A 20,193-nucleotide genomic window follows, 5' to 3' on the forward strand; every position below is an offset into this window, starting at 1 on the left:
ACAACACTTAAACACTGATCCGTTGGCAACAGTCTCTCACCCGGTCGTGAACGGGAAGTTGCGTCACTGACTCGAAGTCCCTCCTCCATCTATCACTCACTGATGATGGGTCGTTCGCAAAGATTCACAAATGAGTGACAGACAGCATTGCCGCTATGCCATTGCCAGCCTACACACGTTATGCTGACATTGATGTTTTAATTTTGTATTTGTTGGATTGTAGTTGATGGTGTTATATTGAATGTGCTTGAATAAAAAGTTGAAAAAAAATGGGGACACCAACTAATATAACAACGTAAAACACATACATATTGTCATATAAAACAGTGATTTTATGTTGTGTTTGGCGAATATAAAAACAAGGAATAAAACACAAGACAAGTTATAACATAAGTGTTTATTCAAATAATAATAATACGGATAATATTAATAAAAGTACATCTGACCAGCAATCTAATGAGAAACTGCAGTCGATATATTGGATAATATTTAGGCATATATATGCATACACCTTATTTAAACCCGACTACAGTGGAGCCTCGGTTTTCGACCACAATCCGTTCCAGAAGGCTGTTCGAGAAGTAAATCGTTCGAATTCCGAATCATGTTTTCCCGTTACAAATAATGGAAATAAATTTAATCTGTTCCAAGCAAAAAAACAACAACAACAAAAAAAACGCCTTTTTTAAGCATTTTTTCATTTGCGCATTTTTGTCCGATTGCGCAACTGCAGCGCACCGCCGAATGCGCAACCGTAGCGCGTCGCCGGCCGCGCAACTGCACTGCGCTGGTTGCATTATTGTGACAGAGTGGTCGCTAAAATTTTGAAAATATTTTTAAAGTCCTGATGCACTTTCCAAAATTTAAGTGGACCTCAGTGCGCAGGGAGCTTAATTTGTTCCGATCGCGCAACTGCAGCGCGCCGGGTGCTCACTGTCGCATTGCTTTAGGAGTGTCTTTGTATTTTAGGATGGCTTTACTGCTCCGATTTGCTTCCTTTGGAGACATGATTAGAGTTGATGCAATCCTTTGAGTAACGAGAATGTAATGACGAACGGAGTCAGTTGGCATGCAGGTCCTCTTGGCTCATCTCGCAAGGTTCGACAAATCAATTTTGTCCAACATCCAAAGCAAAAAAATCTAGAATATTTTGTTCGAATACGGAATTGTTCGAGAACCGGAACGTTGGAAAACCGAGCCTCCGAGCGACATTGATGTTTTAATTATGTATTTGTTTTTCTTGCAGTTAATGGTGTTATTATATCGAATGTGTTTGTGTTTGAATAAAAGGTTGAAAAAAAAAAACGTTATGAAGACATTTGTTCATCTTGGGGACACCAACTCATATAACAATGTAAAACACGTATACATATTGTCATGTAAAGCAGTTCACCAAATATCTGATTTTTATGTTTTAATTGGCGAATACAAAAACAAGGAATAAAACACCAGATAAGTTATAACATAAATGTTTATTAAGATAATAATAATAAAAATATTAATATTAATTAATAAAAGTACATCTCAAACCAGCAATCTAATGTGAAACTGCAGTCGCTATATTGGATAACAATATTTAGGCATATGCATACACGTTATGTAAAACCTACTATAAGTAAATCGTAAATCTCTATTCTTGCTTACATAGTTCACGCTAGGAGACGCAACACGTTCACTGACTGATCCGTTGATGCACCCATTGACTCTTTCGCGAATGGGAAAGTCAGGATTCGTTCCCTCATTGATCTGTTCTCACGAACTGGAAATACGAATCACTCACTCACTGATTCGTTCACTCACAGATTCGTTCCTTGGTGAATGGGAAATGCAATTCACTACTCGTTCGTGAACAGGAAGTTACGTCATTTTCTTTCTTTGTTTTACGGCGAGGTGGTACCAGCTTCAATGGGCATTACCGACACCTACTGGTTGAAGTTTTTATGAACTGAAAAAAGAACGAATCATTTTAGGAAGTGATTCGTTCATGTTCGTTCACTGAAAAGATTCGTTCTTTTGAATGAATCATTCACTCACGAGCTAAGACAAATGGCGGCACGTCTGTCATCGCGACCGGTGTTGTGATCAGGGTAGCCAAAGCTTTTCCCCCCGTCTATTTTAGCCTCATTTACAGTGTGTTTAGCTGGGTTTTATTTTGAAGTCTAAGAAGCGAAAACCTGGCATACTTGAACTGTAAATTCCCTTTCAAAACCATTCAATTGCCCCAAAAGGAGGGCGTTCACATAAACGTCCACGGAGCAAAAATGCACTACGTTGAGTTGACGTTCATCCAAAAATATAATCAAGTTCATGAACCTCAGTTAATTGAACGCGTTAAGAGACAACACCTCCTGTTAAATATGGCCTGGATCTCCACTCTCCACACACACGGGACACTGGTTGAGTTGTTCATGCACGTCTCAGAACGGAACACCAAATAGTCATTTGTTCTCCATCCATTCATTATCTTCCGCTTATCGGGGGTCGGGTCGCGGGGGCAGCAGCTTTAGGAGGGACTCCCAGACTTCCCTCTCCCCAGCCACTTCATCCAGCTCATCCCGGGGGGGTCCCAAGGCGTTCCCAGGCCAGTTGAGAGACATAGTCTCTCCAGCGCGTCCTGGGTCGTCCCTGGGGTCTCCTACCGGCGGGACATGCCTGGAACACCTCCCCAGGGAGGCGTCCAGGAGGCATCCTGATGAGATGCCCGAGCCACCTCATCTGGCTCCTCTCAACGTGGAGGAGAAGCGGCTCTACTCCGAGTCTCTCCCGGATGACCGTGCTTCTCACCTTATCTCTAAGGGAGAGCTCGGACACCCTGTGGAGGAAACTCATTTCGGCCGCTTGTATCCCGGATCTCGTTCTTTCGGTCACGACCCATAGCTCGTGACCATAGGTGAGGGTAGGAGCGTAGATCGACCGGTAAATCGAGAGCTTTGCTTTTTGGCTCAGCTCTCTCTTCACCACGACAGACTGGTACAGAGTCCGCCGCATTACTGCCAACGCTGCACCAATCCACCTGTCGATCTCACGCTCCAACCTGCCCTCACTCATGAACAAGACTCCAAGATAATTGAACTCCTCCATTTGGGGCAGGATGTCATCCCCGATCCGGAGAGGTCATTCCACCCTTTTCCGACCGAGGACCATGAACTCGGATTTGGAGGTGCTGACCCTCATCCCGACCGCTTCATTCTCGGCTGCGAACCGCTCTAGTGAAAGCTGGAGATCACGGCTTGAAGAAGCCAACAGCACCACGCCGTCTGCAAAAAGCAGTCCCCAAACCGGACACCCTCAACGCCTTGGCTGCGCCTAGAAATTCTGTCCATAAAAATTATGAACAGAATCGGTGACAAATTCTTGGCGGAGTCCAACCCTCACTGGGAATCCGACTTGCTGCCGGAAATGCGGACCAAACTCTGGCATCGGTGATACAGGGACCGAACCACCCTTATTAGTTGGCTCGGCACCCTGTACTCACGAAGCACCCTCCACAGAACCTCCCGAGGGACACGGTCGAATGCCTTCTCCAAGTTCACAAAACACATGTGGACTGGTTGGGAAAACTCCCATGCCCCCTCGAGGATCCTGCCGAGGGTGTAGTGCTGGTCCACTGTTCCACGGCCAGGACGAAAGCCAAACGGCTCCTCCTGAATCTGAGGTAATCCTGACAAACCCTCCTCTCCAGCCCTCCTGAATAGACCTTACCAGGGAGGCTGAGGAGTGTGATTCCCCTGTAATTGGAACACACCCTCTGATCCAGTTTCTTAAAGAGGGGAACCACCACCACAGTCTGCCAATCCAGAGGCACCTTCCCCGATGTCCACGCAATGTTGTAGAGGCGTTTGTTCTCGATTATATGAATTGAGTTAATGATGAATGAGATCTTCTGGAGCCAAAATTGCGTTTATGATTTATATTTGATTAACTGAGCAGCCCTAGAGCAGTCTAATGCAGTGGTTCTTAACTTGGGTTCGATCGTACCCTTGGGGTTCGGTGAATCAGTATCAGGGGTTCGGCATAGCCTCCACTGCGGAGGTCCGAACACACCTGATTTATTGTGTAAATTTGTGATGACGCATATCTGAACTGATCTCGCAAAGGCAACAGCTGAAGTCTTTGTTGTGAGTTCATGGATTGTGTTGGCTTTGTTCTTTGGACAAGGTGATGTTCATTTTGTGCATCTGTAAAAAACATCTATGTCTTGAATTCGAAATTTTTTTTTTTTTTTTCTTTTCACTAAAGAGGGGTTTGGTGAATGTGGATATGAAACTGGCAGGGTTTGGTACCTCCAACACTGGTCTAATGTCATTATCTCCTTATGTGTGCTGATTTAATTATGCAAAATAACTGACGCATATACCGTAATTTTCGGACTATAAGTCGCACCGGAGTATAAGTCGCACTTTTGGGGCAAATTTATTTGTCAAAATCCAACACCAAAAACAGACATGAACCAGCAACAACAGGCTAAACGATACGGTATGCTAACGTAACATATACACAAACGAGGAGCTGAGAACGGGCCTGACGTAACATTCAGAGTTATTAAAGTATTACATAAATAACACGTTTATCAAACCATCTGTGTCACTCCAATTCATTAAATCCATCGATTGTGCTTTATGTAAACAATATTGCGTATGCGCCGCATATGCTCACGTCGAACGCATTGTAAGTTGCATTTCTAATTCTTCCACAGACCCATATAACGATATATAAAGTATATTTCAAATAACTATCATATTACAACAATATTAAACCATCTGTGTCACTCCAAATCATTAAATCCATCGATCAAATTCCTCGTTCTTTATGTCAACAACGCTGCGCGTGCGCTGCAGAGATCTAGTATATAACTGTATTGTAGCGTTAACAAAGTACCAGGAAAGACGTGGGTTTGGTAAATGGCTCTTTATTTAACAAAACGAGTTCAACGAGGCAACAACTACTGAACTTCCAGCTACGGCGGTGGAAGAGAGCTCCATAAATAGGACCGGGCGTGCGTAAAAGCCATGTCCGAGCCCCATCCACCGTCCCCGGACAGCCACCCGGCCGAGCGCCGGACCCTGACTTCCATCCACAGAGATGAAAGAGAGCTCCCGTCGAGAAGGACCGGGCGTGCGTAAAAGCCATAATAGTTTATCAAACCTTCTGTGTCACTCCAAATCATTAAATCCGTCACTTACAAACAAAGCCTCTAATGATGCCGGTAGTACGTGGGGCCCTTCGTCATCTTCGTCGTCCCGTGATCGAATCCTTTGGTCTTCATGTAAACAACCGCCGCGCGGCACGGGTGACGTCACTTGCAGTTCAAATGACAGTAATCCCTTGCTACATTGCGGTTTGTTTTTCTCGGTTTCACTACATCGCGGATTTTTGAATTTTGAAAATTTGTGAAAAAAATCACATATAAGTCGCTCCTGAGTATAAGTAGCCCCCCCACCCAAACTATGACAAAAAACGTGACTTATAGTCCGAAAATTATGGTACATCTTTTCTCACACATGGCTGAAAATGTGTTTGAGGCCATAAATATGTTTTCAGGACAATCATTTACTTAAATGTATTTTTTGCATGTGTGCATTTAGTTGTTTAGAACAGCATCTGTGCGTAACATTCACGATTAGATTGATTTAACCTGAGGACACAGCAAATAAAGACTGTCAATTCAAGCAGAATTTTATAACGTGGATGAAAATATGTGTATTGTTGGAATGCTGTAGGGCTTCTCCATACTCCGGACTAAATGGCGCTATTATTTTACTTTTGGGAAATATTTAGGGAAATTCAATTACACTCTCAGACAAAGCCCTCCAGGCTTCCTGCTGATGAGTTCCTGCAACTGTTGCTGTTGTTGAAAGGTTGCCTCACATACCAAGGCTTTTTTTTTTCATTGTTTTGTTGGTATCTGTTAGTTTAGTCCACGTACATTTCCACAATGTTGGATAAAATGCATATTTGCTTACATTTATGAGGAGTGAATAAGGTCACCCTCATTTATTTGCACTTGCACATTTGCCCAATCCTACCAGAACTTTTGCCATAATACTTTGTCATTGAAAATTCAGGACATAGTTACGAATTACAATAATGGTATTTGACGCTGATGATTTTTTACAATTTTAGTCTAAAAAACACCACAAAATACTATACACAATGTATGTCTGGTGATGTGAAATACTGAGGTTATGTCCTTTCTTTATTCTTTCAGATTTGTGCCAGGACAAGGTGTGGTACTCTACCCTCAGATTGGGGATAAATTGGACATTGTGTGCCCTCGAGTGGATGGTGGGGTGGGTGAGGGAGTGGAGTATTACAAGGTATATATGGTGCCCAGGGAGCAGCTAGAGAGTTGCACCATCACCAAGGCTGACACACCGCTGCTCAACTGTGTCAAACCTGACCAGGACGTAAAGTTCACCCTCAAGTTTCAGGAGTTCAGTCCCAATCTTTGGGGTTTGGAGTTCTTTAGGGGAAAAGACTATTACATCATCTGTAAGTATCAGTAATATATGCACTGTGATTTCTGCTGTCCCTTTAAATATTTGTTCATGTCAACGATGCCTTAAGTTTAAGCGACAGTCTCATCCAGTTTGTTTCGGTGTGTAATTTACTTGATAGTTCCACATTATATTTAGGGCCAGTCCACGTTGCTGATTACCTGCGATGTACTAACATCCTCAGGGAAATTTTGACAGAGTTTAGTGAATGCCTCCTTGGTTGTAATATGGGAGGTGGACTGAAACATCTGTGTGGTGCAAATGGGGGTGTATTGAAGATAAGACCATCTGTGAAGCTGTGCCACCGCCATCTGTGTACTGTCACTGTTGAGGAAGGCAATATTTCTTACTCTCCAGAAAGAAGGGGAATCAGAAATGTTGTGTTCAGAAAGGGAAACAATTGCTGGAAATATTACATAATCCAAACATTGTCCAATTATAATGTGCAATTTAAACTAGAAGTGAGTTTAGAAACCTCATGCAGTAACTGGCTAACGCTTGCGCCTATTTCCTTCAGGTACAAATTTTGGCAAGCTTCTTTAAAACAAATAAGTGTCCCCTGTTCTGCTATTTGTATTGTCACATACATCAAACGTCATGAAATCTAGCCTTAAGCTTTTATGGTTTTGCATGTGAGGGTTAGAGACATTGTCGGACAGCTTTTTCATAGACACACACTCAATTCAATAATGTCTGATGATGAACTAAAATGGTGTGTGTGTGAGTGTGTGCGCGCGTGTGTGTGCTCAAAGATTTAAGAGGACCACAAGCTCAATTACCCATTTCGTACCTCCTCCCAAGCTTGCTTCACCCAAACGTTGAGGTTAAATATTGATGCGTCAATATTGGCGTTTAGGTCTGATGCTTCTACGAGAATAATCTGCCTGGATTTCTGCCACAAAATTCTATCAGTTTAGGATTAGAGATGACATAGCTGGTATAAATTTAGATAAAGGTTAATTTGAATGAGTAAGTGATAAAGATGTGTCACATGTACACGTAAAAGCGTAATAGATGTGAGGCGATGGTGAATATCATCCCAATGCTTAGGGTGCAGCTTGGAGCAGCTTCTCTGTGCACACTGTTCAGATGTATGCTTAGTATGGAAACAACAAACATCCTCTTGGCTCTACCTCGCCATATATAATATTTCTCAGATTTATCACAGCATGAACAAAGAATAAATTTCAATTTCCACTAGCGTCACACAAAATACATCTGCCAACTGCATCGGTCAGTTTGAATGTGAAACAAAGGGTTTTCAATAACTGGTTTTATAATCCATGCAAACTTCTCCCATTCAACAGTCATTGCTCAATATGCAAAGAGTAGCTTGAGGTGTACCTCTGGAGATCCAACATTGAGGTCTTAATGGGGAAAGGGAACAATATTGTAAAGTGTGATGGATGAATAGCTAGCTGGTCCCATTTTTGTGCTTAGTCTTGTATTTGCCAAAATATTCTGTCTGGTTTCCGTTTAGTGTACGGCACCATGATGGGAACTGGTGATGTCTTGTTATTGACAGGGCTGTCCCTTCAAACCTTTTCACAGTCATACACCAGATCGTTTGCCTATCGAAGAAAATGTTTTTTTTAATCACTAGGTGACCTTTACCTGCCATCCATCCATCCATCCATCCATCCATCCATCCATCCATCCATCCATCCATCCATCCATCCATCCATCCATCCATCCATCCATCCATCCATCCATCCATCCATCCATCCATCCATTCAACACTGCTTATCTTGTTCAGGGTCATGGGAGTGCTGAAGCCGATCCCAGCTGACTTCGGGCGAAAGGACACTGGACTAGTTGCCAACAAGTTCCAGGGCATATATAGAGATGAACAACCAGTAACATCCACATGCGCACCGCTATAAAGCAGGAATCGATCCCACGTTGCCTGTACACAAGTCAGGCGTGTGTGCGCGACACTATCACCGACTCCCTTCATAAGCCATTGTGCGTATAAAAAAAATAAAAATTCCACCCGGTAGTGGTTGCAAGGGAGAGCTCTATCAATGACATGACGTTATCAGTTCCCAACATGGCGGCGTGCATTAAACAGAAACTGGGGAGATTACTTTGGCAAATACAAAATTAGACACTAAAATGGGAACAACAGATATTTATCAAACTTTACAATATTGCTCTTTTTTCCCATCAAGACTGCAATGTGGGATCGCTGGGGGGTACACTTTAAAGATAGCGAAGGACAAGTTTCTCTTTTTAGAGTAAGTCACATTTTTCTGTTAATTGCCGCTTTTGTCTACCTCTCGCTTCAGCTCTGCAGCTGTTGGAGCAGACTGCATTTTAATTATGGCTTTTTACTGTGAACTTAGCGAGGATCCTTTTTTGATTCGGAGAAGCTCCAGGCTTGGCAGGAAAGTACAAATAGCAATAAAAAAAGATGAGAGAGGAATGAAAGATGCATAGTGGAACCGCCAATCTTGGCTTCTTCATGTAATTGCTTGTGAGACAACAGTGTGCTTTATGTGTGGTGTGTGTTTGATTTTAAAAGTCTATACAGTGAGCTGGAACAAAATGGGTCTACATACACGTATGAGTGTACATTCTCTGTAGCTCAAGCTCAAGATTTACTTCAAGGATTTGATTAGACTTTAGGAGAGACTTGATACATAGTTAATTAAGCAGCGTTTAATCTTCCATGTACTCTGTCAATTGCCAAGGAACTCACATCAAATCAAAAGATCTGGATCTCAACCAATTGGATTAGTGCTGCTTTTTGTTGATAAACTGTGCAAAGGCTAGAATTATAATACATGGATAAGATACACAATCAATTCAAGCAAATTGATTCAAGTATATCCACACTGTTTTTTTCTATGTGTCTTTGACAGACATTCAAGTCTCTTTCCTGTGCTAAAAATAAATCGAGTCTTTTGTGTTTGTGCTTGTGTGTGTTTGTGTGTGCGTGTGCGTGCGTGCGAGGGTGGCGTGCGTGTGTGCGTGTGTGTGAGCCCTCTGCTTGACACATGTAGTGTTGCATCTGTCCAACAGGCAGCATTATGTCTGCAGATATTTCTGTCACTGTGCTGACAAGTGTGCACGATGTGCTTTCATGCATGGCTGTGTCCGTGAATGTGTCTTTAAGTGGCTGTGCTTGCTGCTCCAGTTAGGAGCAAATGAATTTGATGTGATAGTTTGTGGCAGCATCGCCTGAAGATCAGAGCCTTGTTTGCAAGATGACGCTAGATGAGCAAAAAATGCAAATGATATAGGTCTGTGAAAGACATCGACAGTGAAGACAAATGGACATTGAAGTCGATTGACAGAAGTTAAAAACAACAAAAAAGCAAAACAATAGACAGCAAATCCAGTATTTTTCAGACAGAAATAAACTGTTAACATATTCTAGTAAAAATAATTGTTTGATTGAAACACACGCGGGTGAATTTCCACTAATTAAATGTTTCATCATCAATACAATGCAACTTTTTTTGTACTGCACATTTTACTACAGCTGAGGCTGTAACAAAACAGTTCACATATAGCAATGGGACAATCACAAAGACAGTGAAAACAGTCAATTAAACAAATGAATACCGTATTTTTCGGAGTAGAAGTCGCACCTTTTTTCATAGTTTGGGTGGGGGTGCGACTTATACTCAGGAGCGACTTATATGTGAAATTTTTAACACTATATAACTCATTTATTTATTTTGTCACTCACACACATCCACACCATCATTATCGTCATTGTGAAGCAGATTCACTTCACATGTTATTTTCAGACTAAACGAGATGAGTGCAGCACAAGGCATCCAGATGGCTTCTTTAGAGCACGCAAAGCTCAGCTTGTGATGGACAGCATGCAAGCGCACATCACACCACAGTTAAAACATGAATTAAAAAATCTCAACTCCATACCTGCCATCATCCCTGGAGGCTTAACTAAAATACTCCAGCCACTTGATATCTCCGTGAATAGGAGGTTTAAGGCAGTCTTGCATAACCTGGGAGCAGTGGATGATGGACGGAGAGGACAGCTTCACGGCAACCGGGAGAATGCGCTGTGCAACATTCTTGGATGTCATTAGATGGATCGACAAACCATGGGCTTCAGTAAAACCCGAAACCATTCTGTCAGGATTCAGAAAAGCTGGAATAATTGTAACTGAAACTAATGAGTCTCGACGAAGGGCCACACGTACTATCGTCATCAGTAGCGGGTTTGTTTGTAAGTGACACGGAGGACGAAGAGTTTGACGGATTTGATGATTTGGTGTGACACAGGTTTGACAAACTTGTTATTTATGTTACTTATTAGTAGTTTCACATTGTCTAGGGAGGCCGTGAAGGCGGGGCGCGATTGTCATTGTTGGTTCATTGAGCTCGTTTTGTTAAATAAAGAGCCGGTTACCAAACCCACGTCTTGCCTGGTACTTTGGTAATGCTACAATATAGTTATTGAGAAAGAAGTTCTATATAACTATGTTACCAAATGTAATGTATCATGTATTTCTTTTAACCAAATATAACCACGACAACATACACACATTAAGAATATATCTCCAATCATATAAACAAGTGTTTAAAATTAGTATGTTTTATTACATCCTGCTTACCCATGTGTTATTGTTTCATGAATCTCATCTTAGTTTAGATGAGGTGGCCTGGTCATGACAATCCCAGGATGAAGTGAAAAGGTCGGGACGACCTGGACACCTCAAGATTCAAGAGTTTTTATTCTCCATGTTTGAGCGTGCCAAACAAGGAATTTGACTTTGGTACATCACAGCCTGACTTAAATGCACCAAAGGCTAAGAACAAGTAAACATGTTATGATTAAAAACTCTCTACAATGTCATGTCATATTGATTTAGGTCTTGGACCATGATCGAAGTCCTCTGCTCATGACTTGTTTTGATGTTATGTGATGTTTGATGTATTGATTAACTAGTAAATAAAAAGCCGTTTTTTCATGGGAAAAACCAGAGTTCTGACAGACTCATTGTGGTTGTCGTCTCTCCCGGCCGGAAAGCTTACACTTGGGTATCTGTGTCTTTCATCTCTAAATTTACTTGTCATTGTGAGGGTCACTCTTTTGCATTGGGGATTCTTCCCTGACAGTTATATACGTAGATCTGTGGAATAATTGAAGCCACAACTGACGACATGTCTGACGTCAGCGGCCCACGTAGTTCCCGGAGTCAACAGTTTTTTTTTTGTTTTTTTTTAAGTGACAGAGGATGAAGATTCCAATGGATTTAATGATTTGGAGTGACACGGATGGTTCAATAAAAATTTGTTTAGATTACATTTATTTGATGTATCTAGTCTGATGTCAGCGGTGTCACGGAACAGAGACAGGGCGACCAAGTGCAGCACGATCCTTTATGGAAAAGGGGGAAAGGGGAAGTGGAACGCTGGACTTGCGGTCTGGCTGGCGTGGCTGAGCAGCAGAGCACAGCGCGTAGTCGTAGTCGGAAGGCAGGTAGGTGGTCAAGGCAGGCGGCGATCAGAAGCGTGGTCAAAGGACGAGCAAGTAGTAGGGGAAGGCGGCGATCAAGGCATGGTTGGTCAGTTTACGGAAGCAGTTGGCAACAGAGATTGTTCAGGGGACAAAAAGGCAGTGATGTCACGGGCAGGGTAAGCAGTCGAACTGACAACCACTGGCAAAATACAAAGAGGTTAAGTAGGGGAGCTAATGATCTGTAGCAGGTGCTGGCAGTTCCTTGATTGGGGCTTGGCTGGAAGTCAAGTGACTCAGGAACGTGACGTGACGCACGTAGTTTCGGAGTCAGCAGCTGTGTGGTTTTCTTTTTTTTAAGTGACACAAAAGATGAAGATTCCGATGGATTGAATGATTTGGAGTGACACAGATGGTTCGATAAAATTGTTGTTCATATTATTGTTATTTGATATAGAGTTTATATATTGTTATATGGGCCTGTGGAATAATTTGACTCAGAAGACCCCTTATGATGAGTAAAATAAATGGATCTAGTTTTCCCTCGCCCGGACGCAGGTCACCGGGGCCCCCCTCTGGAGCCAGGCCTTCGCCCATGGGGCCCGAACAGGCACAGCCCGAAAAGAAAACGTGGGTCCCCCTTCCCATGGGCTCACCACCTGTAGGAGGGGCCAAAGGAGTCGGGTGCAAAGTGAGCTGGGCGGCGGCCAAAGGCGGGGACCTTGGCGGTCCGATCCCCTGCTGCAGAATCTGGCTCTTGGGGCATGGAATGTCACCTCTCTGGCTGGAAAGGAGCCTGAGCTAGTGTGTGAGGCAGAAAAGTTCCGACTAGACATAGTCAGACTTGCCTCCACACATAGTTTGGGCTCTTGTACAAGCCCTCTCGAGAGGGGCTGGACTCTCTTCCACTCTGGAGTTGCCCACGGTGAGAGGCGTCGAGCAGGTATAGTCATACTTATTGCACCCCGGCTGGGCGCCTGCACATTGGGGTTCACCCCAGTGAACGAGAGGGTAGCCTCCCTCCGCCTTCAGATGGGGGGACGGGTCCTGACTGTTGTTTGTGTCTATGCACCAAACGGCAGTTCAGAGTACCCATCCTTCTTGGAGTCCCTGGTGTGTTCCATTTACAGGGGAATCACACTCCTCAGCTTCCCTGGAAAGGTCTATTCAGGGGTGCTGGAGAGGAGGATCCGTCGGGAGGTCAATCCTCGGATTCAGGAGGAGCTTTCGTCCTGGCCGTGGAACAATGAACCAGCTTTACACCCTCGGCAGGATCCTCGAGGGTGCATGGGAGTTCGCCCAACCAGTCCACATGTGTTTTGTGGACTTGGAGAAGGCGTTCGACCGTGTCCCTCAGGAGGTTCTGTGGAGGGTGCTTCCGGAGTACGGAGTGCCGAGCCAACTGATAAGGGCGGTTCAGTCCCTGTGTCAGAGTTTGGTCTGCATTTCCGGCAATAAGTCGGATTCGTTCCCAGTGAGGGTTGGACTCCGCCAAGGCTGCCCTTTGTCACCGATTCTGTTCATAATTTTTATGGACAGAATTTCTAGGCCCCGCGTTGAGGGGGTCCAGTTTGGGGACCTCAGTATCGCGTTTTTGCTATTTGCAAATGACGTGGTGCTGTTGGCTTCTTCAAGCCGTGATCGCCAGCTCTCACTGGAGCGGTTCACAGTCGAGTGTGAAGCAGTCGGGATGAGGGTCAGCACCTCCAAATCCGAGTCCACCGTCCTCGGTCCGAAAAGGGTGGAATGCCCTCTCCGGATCAGGGATGAGATCCTGCCCCGTGGAGGAGTTCAAGTATCTTGGGGTCTTGTTCACGAGTGAGGGCAGGATAGATCGCGAGATCGACAGGCGGATCGGTGCAGCGTCAGCAATAATGCGGACTCTGTACTGGTCCATCGTGGTGAAGAGAGAGCTGAGCCAAAAGGCAAAGCTCTCGATTTACTGGTTGATCAATGCTCCTGCCCTCACCTATGGTGACGAGCTCCAGGCTACAAGTGGCCGAAATGAGTTTCCTCCGCAGGGTGTCCGGGCTCTCCCTTAGAGATAAGGTGAGAAGCTCGGTCATCCGGGAGAGACTCGGAGTAGAGCCGCTGCTTCTCCACGTTGAGATGAGCCAGATGAGGTGGCTCGGGCATCTCATCAGGATGCCTCCTGGACGCCTCCCTGGGGAGGTATTCTGGGCATGTCCCACCGGTAGGAGACCCCGGGGACAACCCAGGGCGCGCTGGAGAGACTATGTCTCTCAGCTGGCCTGGGAACGCCTTGGGGCCCGGGATGAGCTGGATAAAGTGGCTGGGGAGAGGGAGGTCTGGGAGTCCCTCCTAAAGCTGCTGCCCCCGCGACCCGACCCCGGATAAGCGGAAGAAGATGGATGGATGAATAATTTGAACTGCAACTGACGACGACGAGTCCGACGTTGTTTACACAAAGGACGAAGAATTTGATGGATTTAATGATTTGGAATGACACAGACGGTTTGATAAATGTGTTCTTTATGTTATAGTTATTTGAATCACTGTTAACATTACGTCAGGCCCGTTCTCAGCTCCTCGTTTGTGTTTAAGTCACGTTAGTATACCGTATCGTTTAGCCTGTTTTGCTGGTTCATATCTGTTCTTGGTGTTGGATTTTGTCAAATAAATTTCCCCCCAAAGTGCGACTTATACTCCGGTGCGACTCATATATGGTTTTTTTCTGTTTATTGTGCATGTTAAATACGGTATATTCAAGATTCAAGAGGAATTTATTCGTTTGAGCGTGCCAAACAAGGAATTTGACTTTGTTACATCACAGTCTCTGTTCAACATTTAGGTGACTAACAACACTCAGGACATGTGAAAATGACAAATGACAATATTCTCAGCCATCCCCTGATCTTAAACTCCCATGAGGGCAAGGAAAAACTCAAATCTCCGACTAGGGGAAGTGAGAAACCTTGAGAAGAACCTTGAGACCACAGATGGGAGGGTCCCTCTTCTAGGATGACCAGGCTGCAATGGATGCAGAGAAGACACATAGTACAAACAGTGTAGACAATCCAATAAGGTGTGGAGAGCAGGATGTTATTGCACAGCAATGACTCTGAGACTCTAAGAGTGGAGTGAGTTCATCAGAGCAACAGCCTGGCTGTCTCTGTGTCTGCTGGTTTTGGCGTACAGAGCTCTATAACGCCGTCCGGAGGGGAGTAGTTCAAACAGACTGTAACCTGGGTGAAAAGGGTCTGTAGAGATGTTGCTTGGACATTTCCTGGTCCTTGACAGGTACAAGTCTTGGATAGATGGGAGGTTGATTCCAATGATCTTTTCTGCAGTCCTGATTGTCCGTTGCAGTCTGTGCTTGTCTTGTTTGGAGGCCGATCCAAACCAGACAGTGATGGAGGTGCAGAGGACAGACTGGATGATGGCAGTGTAGAAGGTCTTCAGCAGCTCCCGCGGCAGGTTGAGTCTTGAGCAGTCTCAGGAAGTACAGCCTCTGCTGGGCCTTCTTCCGGACAGAGTCTATGTGGCTGGTCCATTTCAGGTCCCGTGAGATTGTGGTACCCAGGAACTTGAAGGTGTCTAGCAGAACAGTAAGTCAGTCAAAATCCTAATAAAAATGGCTCTTCAAACAAGTTGAACAGTGAGGGGGCTTGTCTAACTTTCAAGTGGAGGTCATTCTGGAGGGAAGGACCGGCACCAGAAAAGGCTCAATCCCCTCTGAGGCTCTGCTTAGTCCTCAGCACTTGCAGGAGCATCTGGTGTGCAGCTCTTAGTTACCGGGCTGGTGGTAGGGGTGGAGGAGCTTAGAGAGGTAAGCTGGGGCAAAGCTATTCAACGATTTGAAACCAAATGGCAGTATCTTAACATGCACTCTAAAATGTATCAGGAGCCAGTGAGGGAGGCCAGAATTTGGTTTATGTGCTTCCTCCTACGAGCTCCAGTTATCAGGCGAGTGGCAGCATTTTGGACAAACTGGAGACGCTTGAGGGATGCCTGGCTGACTCCGAAGTCAAGTGCATTAGAGTGCAGTCTAGTCGAGATGTAACGAATGGATGGATCACATTTTCTAAGTGCTGTTGAGAAAGAAGGAGGCTTAGCCAACCGCCTAACATGAAATAAGATGGATTTGACAACAGCAGTGATTTGGCATTCCAATTTAAATTATTGTCCAATTTAAAACCAAAGTTCGAGACTAATGGCTTAAGACTCCAGGCCACCCAGGTCAACAGGGTGGGATGTACATGGGCCACTTGGACCGAAAACCATAATTCAACCAGCTCAGTGGCCTAGTAGTAGAGTGTCCGCCCTGAGACTGGAAGGTTGTGGGTTCAAACCCCGGCCGGGTCATACCAAAGACTATAAAAATGGAACCCATTGCCTCCCTGCTTGGCACTCAGCATTAAGGTTTGGAATTGGGGGGTTAGATCACCAAATGATTCCCGAGCGCGGCGCCGCTGCTGCTCACTGCTCCCCTCTCCCCCAGGGGATGGATCAAAATCACATGGGGATGGGTTAAATGCAGAGGACAGAGCCCTTTGAGACTGCTTGTGATTTAGGGCTATATTTTTTATAATACTTATAATACTTACTTAATTGGTGTTTTAACTTTATCGACATTTAGGAAATTCAGTGACATCCATTTTTGCTCTGCGGGACATAGATCTGTCATCTGCATAGCAGTGAAAAGAAATCAAACTATCAAACTACATACAGGCTTAAACAATCTAAACAAAATTTTATTTGGTGGTGATCTGTGGAAAAAATCTCAAATGATTGAATTTGAGACCGTTATTATGTGATTATTAGCATATACTGCAACTGACAAATGTAGACCTTTAAATACCTTTTGAGGTGATTGGTAGTGGTTGTCATTAGACAGCTTTGATATTTGGGGTGACCCATCTTTGGTCTGGCCTTTCTCTAAGGGTCATTGGGATCCCTGAGTGCTAAGACGCCCCCTGTCCCAAGTGATTTGGTAAATAGCTGTGACGGCATTAACCTGGCTACAACTCCAGCACTGAGATGATGGCCTCACGCTCCATAGAGACCCTATGCATAGCAATTATGCTTAATATTTAGATCATTGCTTTATTTGTCGTGCTTGGTTTTGTCTCCCTGTAACACATCATCATATTTTTGTCTAGTGCTTAGTCTCTCTCTGTGTACATCAGTAATTGTCTTTCTGCTTATCTGGTTTTTTTTTTTATCGCTTTAGTCTCATAGCACTACATTCATTGTCTTACATTGTCACACAACACTGTATATTAATAAAACCCACAAAATTCAACAATGGACGCAAAGTATAAATTCCAGTGTTCAGAAAAAGACTTGCCTGTGTCAATCGTGCACTTATCTGATGTAAGTGACCCTCTCCCTTTAAAGGGTAAAATTCTGTACTTTGCTGTAACCCACAGGATTCAACTATTTGTAGAACAAGGTAGAATTTACAGTGGTGGTTGTGTGGCGGGAGACACCCTGAACTGGTTGCCAGCCAATCGCAGGGCACACAGAGACGAACAACCATTTGCACTCACACCACGAGACGATTTGGAGTGTTCAATCGGCCTACCAAGCATGTTTTGGGGATGTGGGGGAAACTGGAGTGCCCGGAGAGAACCCACGCGGGCACGGGGAGAACATACAAAGGAGGTGGAATCGAACCCGTACATTCCTAACTGTGAGGTGGACGTGCTAATCAGTGCCCCACCGAGCTGCCCTCAATATAACTAATGCAAAAAATTGATAAAATTCAGAAGGACAAATGGAACGAGTGCATTTAAGATGTGGAGGGTTTTAAATGGGCTGTATTGCACTTTTCTACCTTTGGTACTCATAGTGCTTCACACTGCTTACTCATTCACATACTGATGACATACCATCTGGAGTAACTGGCAGTTCAGTGTCTTGCTCAAGTAGCTGGGGAACAAATCCCCGTCTTGGTTGGGAGACGCCCACTCTACCACTGAGCCACACCACACTCATGTTCATTGAATGCTCTCGTTAGTTTTACAGGAGGAGAAAATACACCTTTTTTTTTTTTTAGACCATTGATATGGGGAGACTTGTGTGAGCCAAAGAAAATTGTCTGGGCAGGTCAAATGAGAAAGGAGTTGAAGTTTTGATGATGAAGTTTTGTATGATCTCCAGGGCCAATTAGATCCAGCCATTCAACCATCCAACAAATTATCAAATATTTTCTTCAGAGTCAGAGATGAGTTGGAGCCATCTCAACTGAACTTGGGTGAAAGGCAGACCATAGTCAGGACTGTTCACCAACCAATCAGTCACAAGGAACAATCACACCACTAACAGCATGAAAGAGAGAATAGTAATTACATTAAATTTGGTAGACGTGTTAATGTGCAAGCAAAAATAAGTGTATATCGTTGTATTGCATGTTGCTGTTGGTGGTGTTATGGCCGCATAACATACCAAGAGAGCACTTAAGTCACTTAACATTATCTGTTCAGAGTTGCTGAGGTAAAATTCCTGATGCCATCTTTTTCTAGCACCAGCTTTTTTTACCATTGCGTGTGCATGCAAAAGCATGTAAATACTGTCCAACCTCTAAATTTCCAACCAAATTGAAAGTTTTAATATATTAGGGCGGACGTCTGCTGGTCGGTTGGTTGAATTGTTGGTCAACAATAGTTGTACTAAGTTCATTTTGTTTCACTTGTCAATTAATTTTTTGGGTTCTTTTATCACAAAGAATTTATTTTAGGTTGCATTACCTGACATGTTTCGGCGTGTACTTATTTTTTTCATGGAGGATTTAGAACAAAAAGCACTCTCAACAGCCCCGGGTACATACAAACCCACACTATGGAGATGCTACGTAGATGACATTCTAGAAAAAACAACAGGGCATACACAAAACCTTACAGACCACCTCAACAACATAGACACCACTGGCAAGATATAATTCACTCATGAAGAAGAAACAGATCGATCCATAGCCTTTCTAGACATCAACATACACCACATAGACAACGGAGACATAAAAATAAAAGTACACAGAAAACCCACACACACTGACCAATACCTCCTCTGGACATCAGAACATCCCACTATACATAAACTGTCAGTAGTCAGAACACTATACGAACGAACAGCAATAATCACGGACCCGGAGGACAGAACACAGGAAGAAAAGCAGATACAACACGCACTCAAAAAATGTCAGTATCCACAATGGGCAATAACAAAAGGTGCAGAACAGGTAAAGAACAAAAAATACACAACACAGGGGGAAAGAAAAAAACCCCACAGAAACAAGAACCCAGTGGGATGATGACGTTGCCGTATGTGAAAGGAATTACGGAACGCATCAAAAGGGCCATGAAAAAATACAACATGAACACACCTATCAAACCACACACAACACTCCACCAGATACTGGTTCACCCAAAAGACAGAATCAACCCGGAAAATAAATGCAACTCCATATACGAGATACCATGCAAATCATGCAATAAATCATATATCGGGGAGACAGGGAGGAACTTCAGCACCAGGAAAATGGAACACAGGAAGGAGTGTGAGGAGACAGCAACAAGACAAACAAGAGCAACAAAACAACAAGCAGAACATGAACACTACAAGTCAGCCATTACCGACCATTGCAAAAGAGAAAACCACATCATGGACTGGGAAAAGGCCAGAGTTATCCGCACTGAAGAAAATAAATATCAGCGTTGGATCAGGGAAGCCATTGAGATCCGAGGACCATCAAGAGGGAGCCTACATGCTCTCCACCTCCTGGAGCAGCATTTTAGAGAGGTGAACGAACAGCAGAGAGTGTGACTCATCTGTCAAATCTGACAGGTAAATCACGCCTTCATCCATCAGCTGATAAAGACGCGTCACAACCACACCAGTGACACTCTGATGAAGGTGGAAGTACACGCCAAAACATGTCAGGTAATGCAACCTAAAATAAATTGTTTGTGATAAAAGAACCAAAAAAGTGTTGGTCAACAAGCCAATTTCGGACCAAATTCTTCCTGGTCAAACAATTAACAAAATGACTTCAGATTAAAACATTTGAAAAACATTTTTATGGGTTAACTAATTTAAGAGGCTAGTTGGTACTTGACGTGGATCGAGACAATTCGACGGACAGATGAAAAACCACTTCCGTTCATCATCAGTCTGTCCTTTTTTTGACTTTCTCGTTCTTCGGCCACTGAATGGGCATTAGTACAGACTGTTCTGTCTCTGCGACAGATTCCCCATCTCTGAAAACAGTTTGCCACAAATAACACACCCCATCATCTC

The 20,193-nt window shown here is 44.0% G+C and overlaps 1 protein-coding gene across 1 annotated transcript in view; it reads left to right on the top strand.

Annotated features, from left to right (window-relative positions):
* efnb2a (ephrin-B2a) overlaps positions 1-20,193 on the top strand; it is a 41,191-nt gene that overhangs the window by 11,559 nt on the left and 9,439 nt on the right. The window contains exon 2 of the mRNA XM_085920046.1: positions 6,209-6,492. Within this exon, the coding sequence (XP_085776172.1) occupies positions 6,209-6,492 (284 nt within the window). The remainder of the gene's footprint in view (positions 1-6,208; positions 6,493-20,193) is intronic.

Source organism: Syngnathus leptorhynchus, chromosome 9 (genome assembly GCF_054491065.1).
Source record: "Syngnathus leptorhynchus isolate UIUO chromosome 9, UIUO_Slep, whole genome shotgun sequence".
Taxonomy (NCBI): Eukaryota; Metazoa; Chordata; class Actinopteri; order Syngnathiformes; family Syngnathidae; genus Syngnathus; species Syngnathus leptorhynchus.